The following is a 15,550-nucleotide window of genomic DNA, read 5'->3' as shown; positions in this document are numbered from 1 at the left end:
AGCACTGCCCTTCCCACCCTCCTCAAGACCATTCCTCTCAACCACCCTAAAAACAGGGTAAAATCCCCTTGCTTTTTGTGTAAAACCAGCACAATTATGGGCAAAAGCTCCAAGATTTTACCTTCCTGGAAGGTTTTTACACACATGCCATCAAAAAGCTGCACCTGGCAAACACAGTTAAAAAAGGAGGGAGCCATAAAGCCGTGAAAAGTTTAAAGACATTTATTTAAAATACGATTTATAAAATGTTTTCCTTCCGGCGCACGTTTTGTTTTTTTTTTTGGGGGGGGGGGTGGAAACGCGGTACCACGTCCATCCTCCCCCTCCTCGGGATGAAGGCGCTTCCCACAGGAACGCCACCGAGCCCTGCCCGCGGGCGGGACGTGTCCTGGGCACTGTGTCCTGGCTCCGCGTCCTGGCACCAGAACGCAGCAGGAGAGAGCAGCCGGGAGAAAGGGAATTCAGTGCTGGAAAAGGGGATTTTGGTGCCAGAGGTGGAATTTTGGTGCCGGACACGGAGGAGGCAGCAATGTGGCGCCGACCAGTTGCATCGGAAATCCGGTGGATTTGGGAAGTTTTTGGCTATTCGATGCTATTTTTAGGAATAATTAAGGAAAGGCGCAGTGTCTATGGTTATTGCTGACATCCTTCTCCCTCCCACCTCCTCCGGCCCCCAGCCTGAGGGGGATGAGTGAGATTCCCCCAAAGTCAGCAGGATCCCAGGGGGAATCCCACCCCACTGGGAACCAGCTGTGAGGAGCTCATTAAGGTTCCAGTGGATCACTTGGATACACAGGTAGTTTCTATTTTCCCCGTTTCTGTGGGATTTCAGCCTCATTTCCACACAAGGCTTTTCATGCACATCAAGATTGGCTCATTCCCCTTCAGACCTACTGAAGGAAGCACCCCGATGCAGGAATCCATCAGGAACCACCTGGGTTTCCAGGTCCTGGCCCCTCCAGGAAGAGCATTTAGTGTTCATTCAATCCCTTGATATCAAGTCATCCTCAGCTTCATCCAGGGGGGAACATTCCTGGGGAGCAGCAGCCTCCCTGTCCTCTTCCCGGGAGCCGGACAATCCCTTCCCTGAAGCCTCGCTGTCTCCAGGGATACAGAGGGATCATCAGGCTTTCTCCAGGGCTGGTCTGGTTCCCAGTTCTGCCACTCTGGGAGAGCTCGTACCATCCCTGTGCCACTGGGGCCGGACCCTCAGGATATCCCACTGCCCGACGTCATGGCCATAGCCTCTCCTCCTCATCTCCCGAATTCTTCACCGCCCAGCCCTCTGTGGCCGGACAGCAGTCATTTTCATGGAGTCACTCTGCATTCCCTTCTCCCCAAATACAAAAGAACCCAAAAAGGATGTATTTTAAACTTTTCCTCAAAGCCAGCAGGGAATCAGAGCCAAGCTTTAACAAGAGCAAGATGTGAACTGGGTGCCACTCCAAGGTACCTGGAGGTATCCAGGAGTTTGCTTCCACGGCAGTGGAAATGGAGAGGGAAAAGCATGAGCTTGTCATCCTTAAGCCATCACATTCATGGAAATCCATTGGAATTCCTTCCGGAATACTCAGCTACCTCTCTGGATTCAAACAAACAGTTCAAATCCTTCCCATGCACTCCACCAATCCAAGATACAGAAAGCAAACAGGAAACAAACAGAAAACCAAATGAAAGAACCTAAAATCCTTGGAAACAGAACTCATTCTGGAAGTGATGAGGACAACATGCGCAGTGGCTGGGGAGGCTTCCTTTTTTTTTTTTTCTTTCTTTAAATGCCAGGTTTTGAGTACAACAGACGTTATTGCTGGCGCTCACTCCGACCCGAGTGAGACACACACAACTCCCTGTGCCTGGCCGAGTCTGGCACAGCCCCTCGTGTCCCCCTAGCCGTGGGGACAGCCCTGCTGGGATCACCGCTCACAGTGGGTGGAGAGGGAAGGTCACAGTGCATGGGGCTGAAGGTCACAGTGGGCAGAGCAAAAGGGTCACAGTGCAAATCACCCCGGGAGGTCCCCTGGCCCGGGTCCGTGTGTCCGTGCCGGCAGAACAGCACCTCCGCCTCTATCTGCGCTGCTTGAAGCCCTGCGAGCCATCGGGGCCCAGTGGCTGCCGGATCACATTGTTGGGCTGCCTGGTGTCCTCGGGCTGCGAGATCCTTGGCCTGTGGGGACAGAGGGGGCACAGCTGAGCCTGCGGAGACACAGGGAGCAGGGCTGGGGCTGCAGGGACACAGGGACCAGGGACAAGGGAATGAGGTGTGGAATTCTGAGTGCCTTCAGGAAACCCCTGCACCAAAGGAATGCTGTCGCATGCTCTGGGGTCTCCAGCACAGGAAGGACACAGAACAAGTCCAAAGGAGTCTGCTAAGGTGATCAGAGGGATGGAGCAGCTCTGCTGTGAGGAAAGGCTGAGGGAACTGGGATTGTTCAGCTTAGAACAGAGAACCTCTGGGGTGACCTAACTGTGCCTGAAGGGGCCAACAGGAAAGATGGAGGGACTCTGGACAAAAGCCTGAAGAGACAGGTTAAGGGGGAATGGCTTCCCACTGCCAGAGGGCAGGGATGGATTGGATATTGGGAAGGAATTACTGCCTGTGAGGCTGGGGAGGTGCTCACACAGGCTACCCAGAGAAGCTGTGGGCTGCCTCATTCCTGGAAGTGTTCCAAAGACAAACGGACGTGGCACCTGGGGACATGCTTAGTATGGAACACAACAGTGCCAGTCAAGGGCAGAACTCTGTGATTCTGCAGGGCTTTTCCAACCTCAGTGATTCCATGGTTTATGGCCTTACCAGGCACTTCTCACTCCCACCTAGCTGAGGCTCTGCCAACAGAGCCCTCCTCTATCTGTGCCAGTCTGGCTGCACTCCTCAAGGAGCCCATCCCCGCTAGTGCCAGGCAGGAATTCCCCACGGGGCTGCTCTCACCTGTCCAGAATGGGCTTCTCCTGCTCCTCCGCAGGGCTGGCGCTGCCCAGGATGCGTTTCCTGGCCTCAGCGTACTCGGCCTCGCGCTGTGCCAGTGACTTGACAGGGAAGGCGGGGCGGCTGGCAGAGTGGGGGCTGCTGAGGACACCGTTGGTCGTGGGCCGTTTGAGGATGCGGATCTGGGGTGGAGGCCCCGCAGGAAGGCTGTCGTCCTGGATCACAATCGGCACTTTGGGAGGAGATTTGGACTTTCTGCTGCTGGGAAGAAAAATATGGGGTTGGTGCTTGTTTTCCACGGGGGCTTTCTGCCCGGTAGAATTCCTGTGATTAAGAACAGCCTGGAATAATTAAAGACCTTGTTGTAGCTGTAACTCTGAACTAGAGCAGTGGATTAGCTCTGAAAGGGATGGAAAATCAGTCCCTGCTGTGTTTGACACCAATAAACTATACTGAAGGAAAAGGAAGAGACACTGGGCAAAGTTTTAGCATTTCTAGTAGAAGATATTGGTATAAGCACCTTGTTTTCATTCCCTGCAAGGATTTCTAGGGCTCCTCTCACCAGGATACCCAGCCTGTCACTCCAAACCTGCCATTTCACCCCTCAGAGCCAGCCCTGGCCCTAGCTCACCATCTGAATGCTTTGTAGTCCCTTTTCTGCATGGAACTCCCAGAGGATAAATCCCATGACTCTCTAATAAGCAAAGGGGAAAAAAATCCCCAACAACAAAGAACTTGTCAGCAGGGATTAAAAACATTTATGGTAGGAGATAATAAGGCAGCCAGACCCAAAGGAAGCAGGAAAAGAAATTCTCCTTAATGCAAGACACAGCAAGTCAATCCAGAGCCAGAAGCTGGGATTACCTGACTCACCCATTTCTTCCTGTGACTGCCTCTTTCTTACATGGCTTCCCCCCAAGCTGGAGCTACATCCAGTCAAGAGGAGCCGGCTCTGAAATCAAATCACACTCAGAAGCTTTCGGCTGCCCTGTGGTGGCTCCAAAGGGCCACCTAGTGGCACGGAGACAGGGATTCCCTAATTCTCAACTCCAACCCAGCACTCCCTGCTCAGTTTGAAGCTGTTTCCCCACTGCTCTCACTCCCCAGGCCTTCAGCTGCCAAACAGCACCTTCAGAAAATCAGGATTTTACCTTTCCTTCTGTGTAATCTTCAGCTTCTTTTCCAACCGTCTGTCTATTTCCTTGAAAAGAAGCAGAGAAAAGTAAATACAAAGTTTTTAATAAAATTAAGACCAATCTCCAAGTTTGGAGGTCAGATTTTGAGCCTGTCTAGGCACGCATTTAATTTCACTCTTCCCAATACTGGTCTATAAAAGGAGGGAGGAAGGAGGGAGGAAGGAGGGAGGAAGGAGGGAGGAAGGAGGGAGGAAGGAGGGAGGAAGGAGGGAGGAAGGAGGGAGGAAGGAGGGAGGAAGGAGGGAGGAAGGGAAGGAGGGAGGAAGGAAGGGTGTGATTCCATCTGAGGATGACTTGGGAATCAAGAGGCAGGGAAAAGCAAAACCACCATGGATAAGCCATGAGAAAAGCAAAACCACCACAAGTATTTTGCTGTACCCAGGAGCACACCCACAGCAGGTCACCGCATGTATCGCTCATTTTAACCACTTCATCTAGTAAAAAAATACCTGTGATGGTAAAGCCCCATGGGATTCCACAGCAAGGTATTCCTGGATCCTGGCAGGGACCATGCCAAGCCTGCCAGGCAGAGGAGCAGCAGCAGCCAGGGCCCGGGCAATCCACAGGCACAGTTCCAGGGGGAGCTGAGCCCCGAGCCCACAGCCAGGGGCACAGGCAGGGCTGGCTGGCAGGGCCACATTCCTGCCAGGTGAAGGCCCTGCCCTGCCCCACACAAACACAGGGAACCTCCCTGTGCTACTCCTGGCCTTTCCACACGCTGCCATTGGCAGAGAGACACCTTAATCACTGACAAAGCCAGGCTTTGAGCCAGTCAGCCTCTGCCCGAGGCTGGCATCCACCTCAGCAAAGGTGGCCAGGTATTGCAATGAGAGCAATTTCACAAAGAAACTCGGCTGAGAGGGAGAACAAAGCCAGATTTCAACCCTCCTGCAGGTGACCTGCACCAACCCTACCAATATTTTTAGATCCTCGTGACAGCTCCGTTAAAAGAGGCTCCAAAACAGCTTTTTGTGTTTGATGTAATCATTAAGCAAACAGAGAAAGCACTACCTGAGAGTGTCCTAGTTTAGCCAGCTGATAACTGGCATTACAGAAGGAAATTCCAAACGTCTGGCAGGAGGCAGCTGCTCTACTTTGAGGCTTGGCTGCTTCCCCACACTGCCAGCAGGAACTACAGCAAGGCACAGCTCGGGAAAGGAAGAGGTTTGGACAGAAATTCCCTGCCCCTGTGAGCAGGAAGGAGCACAAGTCACAGGATGCCAAACCACAGTGTTGGCTGCTGGTCATTCAGGCCACAGCAACCTCCACCTAGAAGGGAATAAATTATTTCAGGTAGATAAAAGGTGGGTGGGAGGTTGAGTTTCCTACCCAACCCTGTCCAGGGAGGTAACAAAAGCAGGCAGAGCTTCACAAAGCAGGTCTCAGCCAGAGCCTCCTGGGGGGGGGGCAAATACCTGCAGTTTTCTTCCTCTTCAAGGGGACTTGGAGGGAGGAAAATCCCATTCCAGTGCTGCTCAGGAGGGAGAAGAATGTGTATGAGCTGCCTTCTGCCCTCTGAGAGAGGCACAGGAACAGGGAGCAGGGAGGGGAATATCCCAGTGAGGATGAGGATGGAGATGCTGGTGGCAGACAATGGAAGCTGAACTGAGGGGAAGGCTCCTCACTGAGCCAGCCCAGGTGACATCGTGGTCTTGAAACTGCGTTTTCAGCCTCCAAGAGTTCACCACGGCTCCCAGGCCCTCCTGGAATATCCCCTATTAAATATCCCAGTGCATGGAGAAGACAGACAACAGGAATACAGGGTGGAAGCAGGAGAAACACACTCATGAGCTTCTCAAATCATTTCACTCCAAGTCAAAACAGGGCTACTGAGCCCTTAGGTGAGACCATGGGCACAGAGGTGTCACAAGCCACACAGCAGCCCAGGGTAAGGCTCTGCTCTGCTCCCTCCTTCCTGGCAGAGGAGAGGTGGCCTTGGCAAAAGTCACATTCCTGCGCTGCTTCTGGCTCTGAGGTGATCTTGGGCTGTTCCTCCACTGCTGCTGGCTCTGAGGTGAGCCCCAGAGCTGTTCCTGCACTGTTGCTGTCTCTGAGGTGAGCCCTGGGCCTGCAGCCATAATCCAAACATGGGACTGACTGGGAGATGCTGCAATTGCAGAACATCATGTCCACCTCAGCACCTCAGGACAGGTGATTCATGTCACTGTCACTGAGCCCCAGCACTGCCGGACAGCCCCACATGCTCTGGACACTCCAACCCACAAACTGCAGCCTCCCCTGCCAGAGGAAAAATGTGAAGCTCTTCACTCTGCTCAACAGGAAAACTTATTCCAAGGAATCCTAAACCATCACAATTCCTTTACAGCCTGTTTCACTCCAGAGCAGGTCACTTCCAGCAAAATTCTTGGTGTCTTTGTCTCCAAAGCCCCAAAACTGCCAGTGGTCAGGGAGCAAACACATGGTCCTGGATCATGAAGCAGTGCCAACACACTCAGCAGCCGCTCTGTGTTTGGGGAGCTCCTCACCAATGATCACACGGGACCATGGAGGCTGGAAAAGTCCTTGAATCATTGAGTCCACCCTGTGCCCAATCCCCACCTTGTCCCCAGCCCAGTGAGCACCACGTCCAGGCCTTCCTTGGACACCTCCAGCGATGGGCACTCCAAGCCTCCCTGGGCAGTTCCAAGGCCTAACCACCCTTTCCATAGGGAAATTCCTGCTGGTGTCCAGCCTGAGCCTCCCCTGGCCCAGCCTGAGGCCATTCTCTCTCCTCCTATCCCTGTTCCCTGAGATAAGATCCCAAATCTCCCCCAGCTGCCCCCTCCTGTCAGGGAATTGTATAGAAGCCAGAATGTCCCCCTAAGCCTCCTTTTCTCCAGTCTGAGCCCCTTTCCCAGCTCCCTCAGCCTCTCCTTGGGCTCCAGCCCTTTCCCAGCTTCATTCCCTTCCCTGGACATGCTTCAGCCCCTGAAGTCCTTCTTGCCACAAGGGTCCCAGGACTGGAGATGCCTCAGCACAGGGGACAGACCCTGGTGCCCACACCAGGCTGGCACACGGAGCAAAGCCAGAAGCAGCTAAAATATTCCCTAAATTCCAGCCTCAGCAGCTGATGGAAGCATTGTGCTCTCTGTGGAACACAAGGCTTCCTCCCCTTGTAGGGATTTTGCCAGAATAGCATAAACCAACGATTCACACCAAACACACAAATCCCTCCCACCCATCCCAACAACTGTCAGTCCTGCAGGCTCCACAGAATTCCTGGCACTGTTGAGGGGATTCCAGCTGCCTCCAGACATCCACTGAACTTTTGGGTAGAAAAAGTTTCCCTTTGTGTTTAAATAGACGGCCAAAAGCAGCTCCCCACCTCATGGTGTGTCAGAATTTGTGTTTTCTTTTAAACACGGGGACTGACTCCGCATTTTCCGGGAAGCTCAGTGTTCATTACTAGGATGTTTGGAATTGTAGGAATGGAACACCACGTGCAGAGACAGCTCCAACCCTGAGCAGCCTCACAGCTCATGACAGGGATCACTGCACCAATTTAAAAGCAGAATCACCTTGGCACTGCTCGTTTTTAATTAAAATCAAATCCCTGCTGCTGCTCCACACGGAACCATCCGTCTGCTGATGTCATTCCCTCCCCTCTGCTGTGTCGCGTTGTCACCCTGTGGGTAAGGAGATAAAATTAGGAGCTGAGGAGGGCAAGTGCCAGAGGCACTACAAGCACCACAGACATGAGCTCTCTGCAGAGGCAGCTGGATTTGGCATCTGAGGACCTGGACAGATCACTGTGGACAAATCACAGGTATCCATCACCTGAGGGGCTCTTCCAGCTCCCCCTTCGCGGACAAACTTATCTGTATCACCAAAAATAAGCCTGGCTCACATCCCCATGCAAAAACCCCTCCCCAAAGATTAGTAAGGAATCTCACCCACCTATTTTTAGGGCTATTATTTGTGGATGCCAAACAGAACCCAAACAAACAGCCTGAAGGAGACTCTGTTCTCTGACATTTAGGTTGCATTTGTGGACGAGGACATCATGGAAACTGAGCTCCAGCCCCATCACAGTCATCCTTCCTACCCCAGCCCTGAGGAAAACAGCAACAAGGATCCATAACGCCCCCTTGGAATGCAGACACAAACCCCAAGACATGAAGCTGCTGCCCAGATCCCACATTCCCATGGCCTGGCATCCAGAGCCACCCCAGCCATAAAGCTGATACGCTGGGGGTGTTCCTGGAGAGCTGGAGACCCCCAGCACCACAAGAATGTGTCCTTCAGGAAGGGACAGGCCCCACAGAGCCATGGGATGGAGGCATATCACCAAGCAAAACCAGAACATGGTAAAGCACAGGGCCCGAGTCAGTCATGCTGTTGTCCAAAGAATATTTGGGGATAACTGCATTGCACTGGACATGTACAAAGCATTATCCCCCCACCATCCCTGCCAGCAGGGATTCTCCAAACACAATAAATACCAGCAGTTCCAAGCTCAGCTGAGCTGGGGAAGGAATAACAGGATAACCCCTGGCTGGATTTTATCCCAAGTTCAGTGAGTGACCACGACTGAAGGTGTGTGAAGGGGGCAGAGACTTTGTATAAATCAATTACACTGGGTGAGTATTTTCCCCTCTTCCTGCAAAATTCCTCTGCAGAAATCTCGGGGAGATCCCTGCTGGAGCACAGGGCTCTCCTGGACCTCTGGTCACACTCCAAAGCTCTAGAAAACCATTAACCACATTCTCTGCTGTATTTACTCCCAGCACAACCTTCTACCCCTTCTCACTCCAGGAACATGGAATGCTAAACCCCAGAACGAGCCAATTAGGCTGGAGCTGGATCCTCCCAAAACCACAGCCTTGTCCGCTCATTACAGCGCCACTGGATGCTCTGGCAAACTCTGCAGCCTGGTTAATGTTCTTTTCTTTAGGAAATAAAAACAAGTTTTAAGATCTGAGGTGGCCAGAGTTGTTGACTAGAGATGTTCCTGAACCTGGAACTGCTTCCCCAAAACACCTCTTTCCAATATCAGGAAAGAGCAGATGTGGGCAGTCCCTGATCTCCTCATTATCCACCCAAAGAGAAATTAATCTATTAATTACTGCAACATTCCAGTTCCTGAGGCGACTGGGAATCAGCCTGCTGCATGAATTAGTCCTCCCAGTCGTTCAGCCATGCTCAGGCCTGGTGGTGCCTGGCCCAGGACAGCCCCAGGTGTTTCTGTCTGCCTGGGTAGATCCTGCTCCTAGGCACCAGGGCATTGAGAAACAGGACATGGAGTGGTTCTGGGAATAAGCCTGGCAGCACCAGGCATTCCCAGCATGGATGTCTGCGGGTAGGGGAAGCACTCAGGAGGACAGCAGCTCCTTCTTCCCTTGCTGCAACATCCCCAAACAAACCCTCCCTTCCCACTACTCATTCCCAACCTCCAAACTTCCAATTTCTTAACCAAAAATCTCCCTCTGCCCAAGCAACACTGAACAGCAGAAACAGAAACTTCCATTCCCAGTTTCAAGACTTTTTTTTGACACCTAAAGCACACATTGCGTGAAAGGTTGCCCAGAATCTTTCTGGTGTGGGAAGTCCAAATCCATCCTGGGCTCATGGCAGCAGATGGCAGCAGGAGAGGGGGGATTCTGCCCCTCTGCCCTGCTCAGGGGAGACCCCACCTGCAGAGCTGCCCCAGCCCGGGGGGTTGGCGGGTCCAGCACAGGCAGGAGCTGGAGCTGCTGGAGCCAGGCCAGAGGAGGCTGCAGGGTGATCAGAGGGATGGGGCAGCTCTGCTGGGAGGATAGGCTGGGAGAGCTGGGAATGTTCACCTGGAAAAGGGAAGGCTCCAGGGGGAGCTCAGAGCCCCTTCCAGGGCCTGAAGGGGCTCCAGGAGAGCTGGAGAAGGACCAGAGACAAGGGCTGGAGGTACAGGACACAGGGAATGGCTTCCAACTAGAAAGGGACAACTCAGATTGGAGTATTTGGGATAAACTGTTCCCTGTGAGGGTGGAAGAGGCTGGGATGGAATCCCCAGAGAAGCTGTGGCTGTGCCTGGATCCTTGGGAGTGTCCAAGGCCAGGCTTGACATGGCTTTGAGCAGCCTGGGACATAGCAGGACATGGAATGGGATGAGCTTTAAGGTCCCTCCAACCCAAACCATTCTGGCATTCCATGATCCTCACAGCCTGACACCAAAACCCAGTTTTCCTCATGGACACAGCTCTTGCACACCCCAGCCTCATTACTGTGGCCTCTGACCACAGCAGTCATTTAGCAGAGGGAGGTCACACTATCACACTCCAAAATACTTCCCTTCTGACTCTGATGGATTTCAATCCCATTCAGCCAACTCCAAGTGACAGGAGCTGAAACCTTCAGATCCAGCGACCTGGAGCCTTTGCTGGCAGATGGTACCCACCCCACCCTCACAGGTTCATTTAGGTGACAGACAGGAGACATTCTGCCACATCAGGTGACCTGTCCTCCCTGAGCCCCCAGGCTCTGCAACACAAATTGTGGACAACCCCCCAGCCCCCAGGCCAGGACAAGGTCCATTCCCAGCCTTTGGCTACTCCCATCCTCCCGGAGCAGCCCAGCCGACGACCAGGACAAGGGGCAGGTTTTCCATTCCTGGGGGAGACTGGTAAGGCACAGCTGGGATCGCTGGGTGCCACTGGGGAGGCTGGAGGAAGCAGCTGGGAGTTCAATCTGCAAACTCCAGGGGGAAATATACACACAAGGAGATTAATTCCATGATTTTTTAAACCTGTTTTGGATTTACAGAGTAATGTTTGACCTGCAGAGAACCAGGGAACATCCTGAGCTGGAAGGGACCCACAGAGAACAGAGTCCTGCCCCTGACCCTAAACAGACACCCCAACAATCCCACCCTGTCCAAGGGCTCCTTGAGCTCTGGCAGCCTTGGGGTTGTGCACATTCCCTGGGCAGCCAGGGCAGTGCCCAGCACCCTCTGACGAAGAGCCTTTCTTGATCTCCAACCCAAACCTCCCCGGCACAGCTCCAGCCATTCCCTGGGTCTTGTCCCTACTCACAAGGCAGAGATCAGAGCTGTCTCTCCCCTTGGGATGAAGCTGAAGAAATTCTGACCTGAAATCAATTATTAAGACTTTGACACACTCAAACTTTAGTTGGCAAAGGAATAACCAATGAATCCATCTGTCAAGCACCAATTCCAAGCTGAGGATCACCCATGAACCATGGATACACTCCAGTTTTGGAGGCCAGCTTCCCACCTAACATTTAATTATTGGTTTAACCAGGTAAACAGACCTAAGTGTCACCAACTGACCTCTCATTTGTGTCTTCCAGCTGGGCCACACAACACAACAGAAGAACAAACCAGGAATTAAGTCTCATTAGTGTTTTCTGACCCAGACTGGCCTTTGAAGCCCTTTCCACCCTTACCCCTAATTCAGACAACTCACACGTTACTTATGCCCTGGTTTTCCATCTGTAACTCCTGGACAAGCAAAACCTCCTCATTCCACAGACATTCCAGGGCTCTGATCAGACACCAGGGAGGTGTCAGGGATCCAGATGCCCTGCCAGAACAGAGGACACCTGCCTGCCATGGTCACTCAGGGGTGACATATTTCCATGGAGCTGCTCTGTTTTGGGGGCAATTCTGATGGCACAAGACCAAGAGAAGGAAGGGAACAAATGGAAGCCACATTAAACACCCAAACAACCACCAGAGGATTTGTTTTACAGCTCCTTGAGTGACCAAACTGAAGCAGAAGAGCTGTGTTGGGGTTTTAGGGGTTGTCTTCAACCCAATGAGATTTTTCCTGGTGCATGATTTGGGAAAGCTGCAGAAGAGAAATGAAGTGAACTTCAATTAAGAGGCCACAAGATCTCTGCTCAGCCCAGAACTGCCTCTTGCTGACGAACCTTCTTTAAGGCCTTGAGCAGAAGTTCTCAGCTTCACCAAAAACTACAAATGAAAATCACCAGAACTAAAAATCTGCTTTCCCATTTGCTTTCCCCAGGACCACCCTGTGGGCGGAATATTAAAAAAATTACATGCTGGGACACAGCTAATGTATCCCATAAAACCCACCATGGATCTCCAGCTACATCTCTACTGCTCAGTCATGTGCAGAAGTCTAAATAACTCAGCTTCCAAACAGTGCAAATTATCAGCATCACAGAATCACAGATGGTTTGGGATAGAAGGGACCTTAAAGCCTATCCAGTGCCACTCCTTCCATTGTCCCAGGCTGCTCCAATCTCTGTTCAGCCTGGCCTGGGATACTGCCAGGGATCCAGGGGCAGCCACAGCTCAGGGCACCCTGTGCCAGGGCCTCCCCTCCCTCACAGGGAGGAATTCCTGCCCAGTATCCCAGGTAATCCTGCCTGTTCCTTCTGGCACTGTCAGAACAGGATATGATGGAAGCTGCTCCTCAGTGTCTCTGTTCTGTTGCAGTCTCCTCCTGAGCACCAACCACAACTGCCAAGCCTTGTGCCTTTATGCTGGGATCCATCTTGTGCTGCCTTGGATGGAAGAAAACCACAGAACCAGGCAATGTCCTCAGCTGGAAGGGACCCACAGGGATCAGAGTCCTGCCCCTGGCCCTGCACAGACACCCCAATAATCCCACCCTGTCCAAAGGCTCCTGGAGCTCTGGCAGCCTCGGGGCTATGCCCATTCCCTAGGGAGCCTGGGCAGTGCCAGCACCCTCTTGGGGAAGAGCCTTTCCTGATGTCTAGCCTAAACCCCACCGGCCCAGCTCCAGCCTTTCCCTCAGTCCTATCCCTGCTCAAAGAGCAGATATCAGAGCTGCCCCTCAGAAGGAGCTGCAGTCACTGTCACTGCTACAGCACAGCCTCCTCCTGCCCTCGTTGCTCTTTGCCTACCCACTGCCTCCTGTAGCTGTGACTTTGGGACACCTGAATGTCCCCAGGCGCACCAAAATCCATCGGGACCACAAGAACTACAGGACAAGGGCAGGCTCTGGGCTCTCCTGCATTCCATCCTGCTCAGCATCACTCTTCCTGCGGGCACCACCAGCAGCTCCAGGACGCCTTCCTGCCAGGCACAGAGAGAAATCCCATTCCTGACCACCAGGGATGGCCCACAGCAGCTCCTGCTCCTTCTCCCACCCTGCACAGGCAGCTTGCTTACAACACCCCTCCAACTGCTCCCACAGGCTTCCAGAGCCCAACAACTGCAACAGCAGCTACTCCACCTGCCAGGCCTACAGGGAGCAGCTGAGGGAGCTGGGAAAGGGGCTCTGCCTGGAGAAAAGGAAGCTCAGGGGGGACCTTGTGGCTCTGCACAACTCCCTGATAGGAAGGGACAGCTGGGCTCTGCTCCCAGGGAACAGGGACAGGAGAGGGAACGGCCTCAGGCTGGACCAGGAGACGTTCTGATTGGACACCAGCAGAAATTTCCCCATGGAAAGGGTGGTCAGCCCTTGAAAGGGTTGCCCAGGGAGGTTTGGAGGTATCCAAAGAAGGCCCGGATGTAGCCCCCACTGGGCTGGGGACAAGGTGGGAATCAGGCACAGGGTGGACCTGATGGTCCTGGAGGGCTTTTCCAACCTCAAGGATTCTGTGGTTCCCCACGTAATCTCCCTGCTCACCAGCACAAGCACTACTGAAGTTATGAGCATGAATTCCCAGCAGTTTGGACTGGAAAAGGGTGTAAGAAAGGACACGTGACAGGGATTTCTCCTTCTAAGGAAAACACCTGAGAGGTATCAGCAGGAAGGACAAACTGGGAAGATGCTCCATGGCAGGACTGGAGCAACAGGACCATTTTAAACCATTACTCAAGGCCACAGTCATCAGCTCACGAGGTTCCAGCCATGTCCCTTCATGGAGTGGCTTCGAGAGCGCTGGAATTAACTCCAACGCCGGGCACAAAGCTCCCGCTGGGCACAGACCCCAGCCTTGGCAGGAGTGGCTCCGCTGCCACCCTGGCACTGGCCTCTCTCGGGCGTTGAGTTACAGGCTCTATTTTGCTCCCTCGGCTCAGGCCAGGTGTAACCCAATCCCTTGCCCACAGTCCTGTTCAAGCTCCTCGCTGAGGCCCTGTCCGGAGGTCCTTCTGCCCTCTGATCCTCAACGACCCCGAGGAACTGATTAAAAGTAGAGTTTGCATGGCGGAGTTTCTTCTCCCTAGGAACACCCCAAAGAGCACCTGCCCACACTCCTGTTAAAAGAGTCACTGTATTTCCAAGCACAGCACACACAAATCCTCGGGGTCTCTCAGCGTGACAAACGCGATACCGATTCCAGCTGCTGAGCTGTTAAAGCGGGGACCCGGCTCCGCGGGGCCAAGCTGGGAGTGCCCCCGTTCTCCTGGAGTGAAGGAGCACGTTTTGATCAAGGGGGAAAGGTCTTTGGGTGTGCGCCCGCAGCCCCCGCACTGTCCCCACAACCCCGCCAGGGTCACGGCCATGCTGGGCACGCACATTTTGGCCCTGTTCGCCGCCCTTCCCCCTCCTGCTTCACGCCCCCCGGGAAGCGGAGCTTGGTGCAGGGCTGGGCCGCGACCCCGTTGAGCCTCCGCTGCCGCCCCGGCCGCAGTGCCGCCGGGCCCAGGGGAGTTTCGACACCTAGGAGTACACGGGGGAAGGAGGAGAGGGGAAGCGGGGGACGGGCAAGGAGTTGCTCCAAGGAGGCACCTGAAGGGGGACTGAAGAACCGGCGAGCAGCGGGGTAGAGGTCGGTCCGCAACCCCCGGCGCCAAGCGAGGCCGCGGTCCCTTTAAGAGGCCTAGCAGCGCCGCGGGACCACCGCGCCGCCGGATGCGTCCCGCCGTCTCCTCAGGCAGTACCGCGCCGCCCTCCCGCTACCCCCGGCATCCCGGACCCGCCGAACCACCTCGCGCCGCCACCCTCACCCCGCTGTCGGCCGCCTCTTCCCAGCTCTCCGCGACCTCCTCATCTTCCATTTTAATTCCCGTCCGCCGCCGGGCCCGCGCCCCGCGCATGCGCGCGCCGCCCGCCGGCCCGCGCCCGGCAACGCACGCGCAGCGCGCGAAAAGGGCGGGAAGGGGCGGCGCGCCACAGCGCCCACTGGCGGCCCGGAAGACCGGACTCAGGGCAGGTGCTTCAGTGTTGAGGCGTTTCCCAGTATTTTCCTTAAATGTTGAGGTGTTTCCCCTTTGACATATTTTCCTTTAGTTTTGGTGTGTTTCCCCACAATTTTGAGGAGTTCTCCCTTAATTCTGAGGTGTTTTCCTTGATGTTGGGGTGTTTTCTCTTAATTTTGGGGTCTTTTTTCAGTAATTTGGTTTTCCCTTAATATTGGGGTATCTTCTCTTAATTTTAGGGTGTTTTCTCTTATTTTTTAGGCGTTTTCCCCTAATTTTGGGTTATTTGACAACTATCTCTCCAAATTTAGGCTATTTCAGCCACCAATCCAGGTGTCTGTGTGTCCTTCCATCCTCCAATTTGTGCTTCTTCATTTAAGCCTAAAGCTGTTTCTACAGAGCATTAGGGTT

General features: G+C 53.7%; 1 protein-coding gene across 5 annotated transcripts; it reads right to left on the bottom strand.

The window, feature by feature from the left end:
- Positions 1-212: 212 nt before the first annotated feature.
- Positions 213-15,044, bottom strand: SZRD1 (SUZ RNA binding domain containing 1). 5 transcript variants are annotated; one of them, XM_062507808.1, is made up of 4 exons: positions 14,948-15,044; positions 4,078-4,127; positions 2,930-3,187; positions 213-2,164 (listed from the first exon to the last, which is right to left on the bottom strand). In XM_062507808.1, exons 1-4 carry the CDS (start codon positions 15,035-15,037, stop codon positions 2,065-2,067), a joined length of 498 nt encoding a protein of 165 aa, XP_062363792.1. In that variant the 5' UTR covers positions 15,038-15,044; the 3' UTR covers positions 213-2,064. The 5 variants fall into 5 exon arrangements, with proteins under 5 accessions (XP_062363792.1, XP_062363793.1, XP_062363790.1 ...); XM_062507809.1 differs by having other exon boundaries at positions 2,930-3,184; XM_062507806.1 differs by lacking the exon at positions 14,948-15,044 and adding an exon at positions 5,134-5,503.
- Positions 15,045-15,550: the final 506 nt, after the last annotated feature.

This window comes from Cinclus cinclus, chromosome 23, assembly GCF_963662255.1.
Source record: "Cinclus cinclus chromosome 23, bCinCin1.1, whole genome shotgun sequence".
NCBI classification, from domain to species: Eukaryota; Metazoa; Chordata; class Aves; order Passeriformes; family Cinclidae; genus Cinclus; species Cinclus cinclus.
The sequence above is the reverse complement of the archived record's forward strand: the minus strand, read 5'-3'. Positions and strand labels throughout refer to the sequence as shown.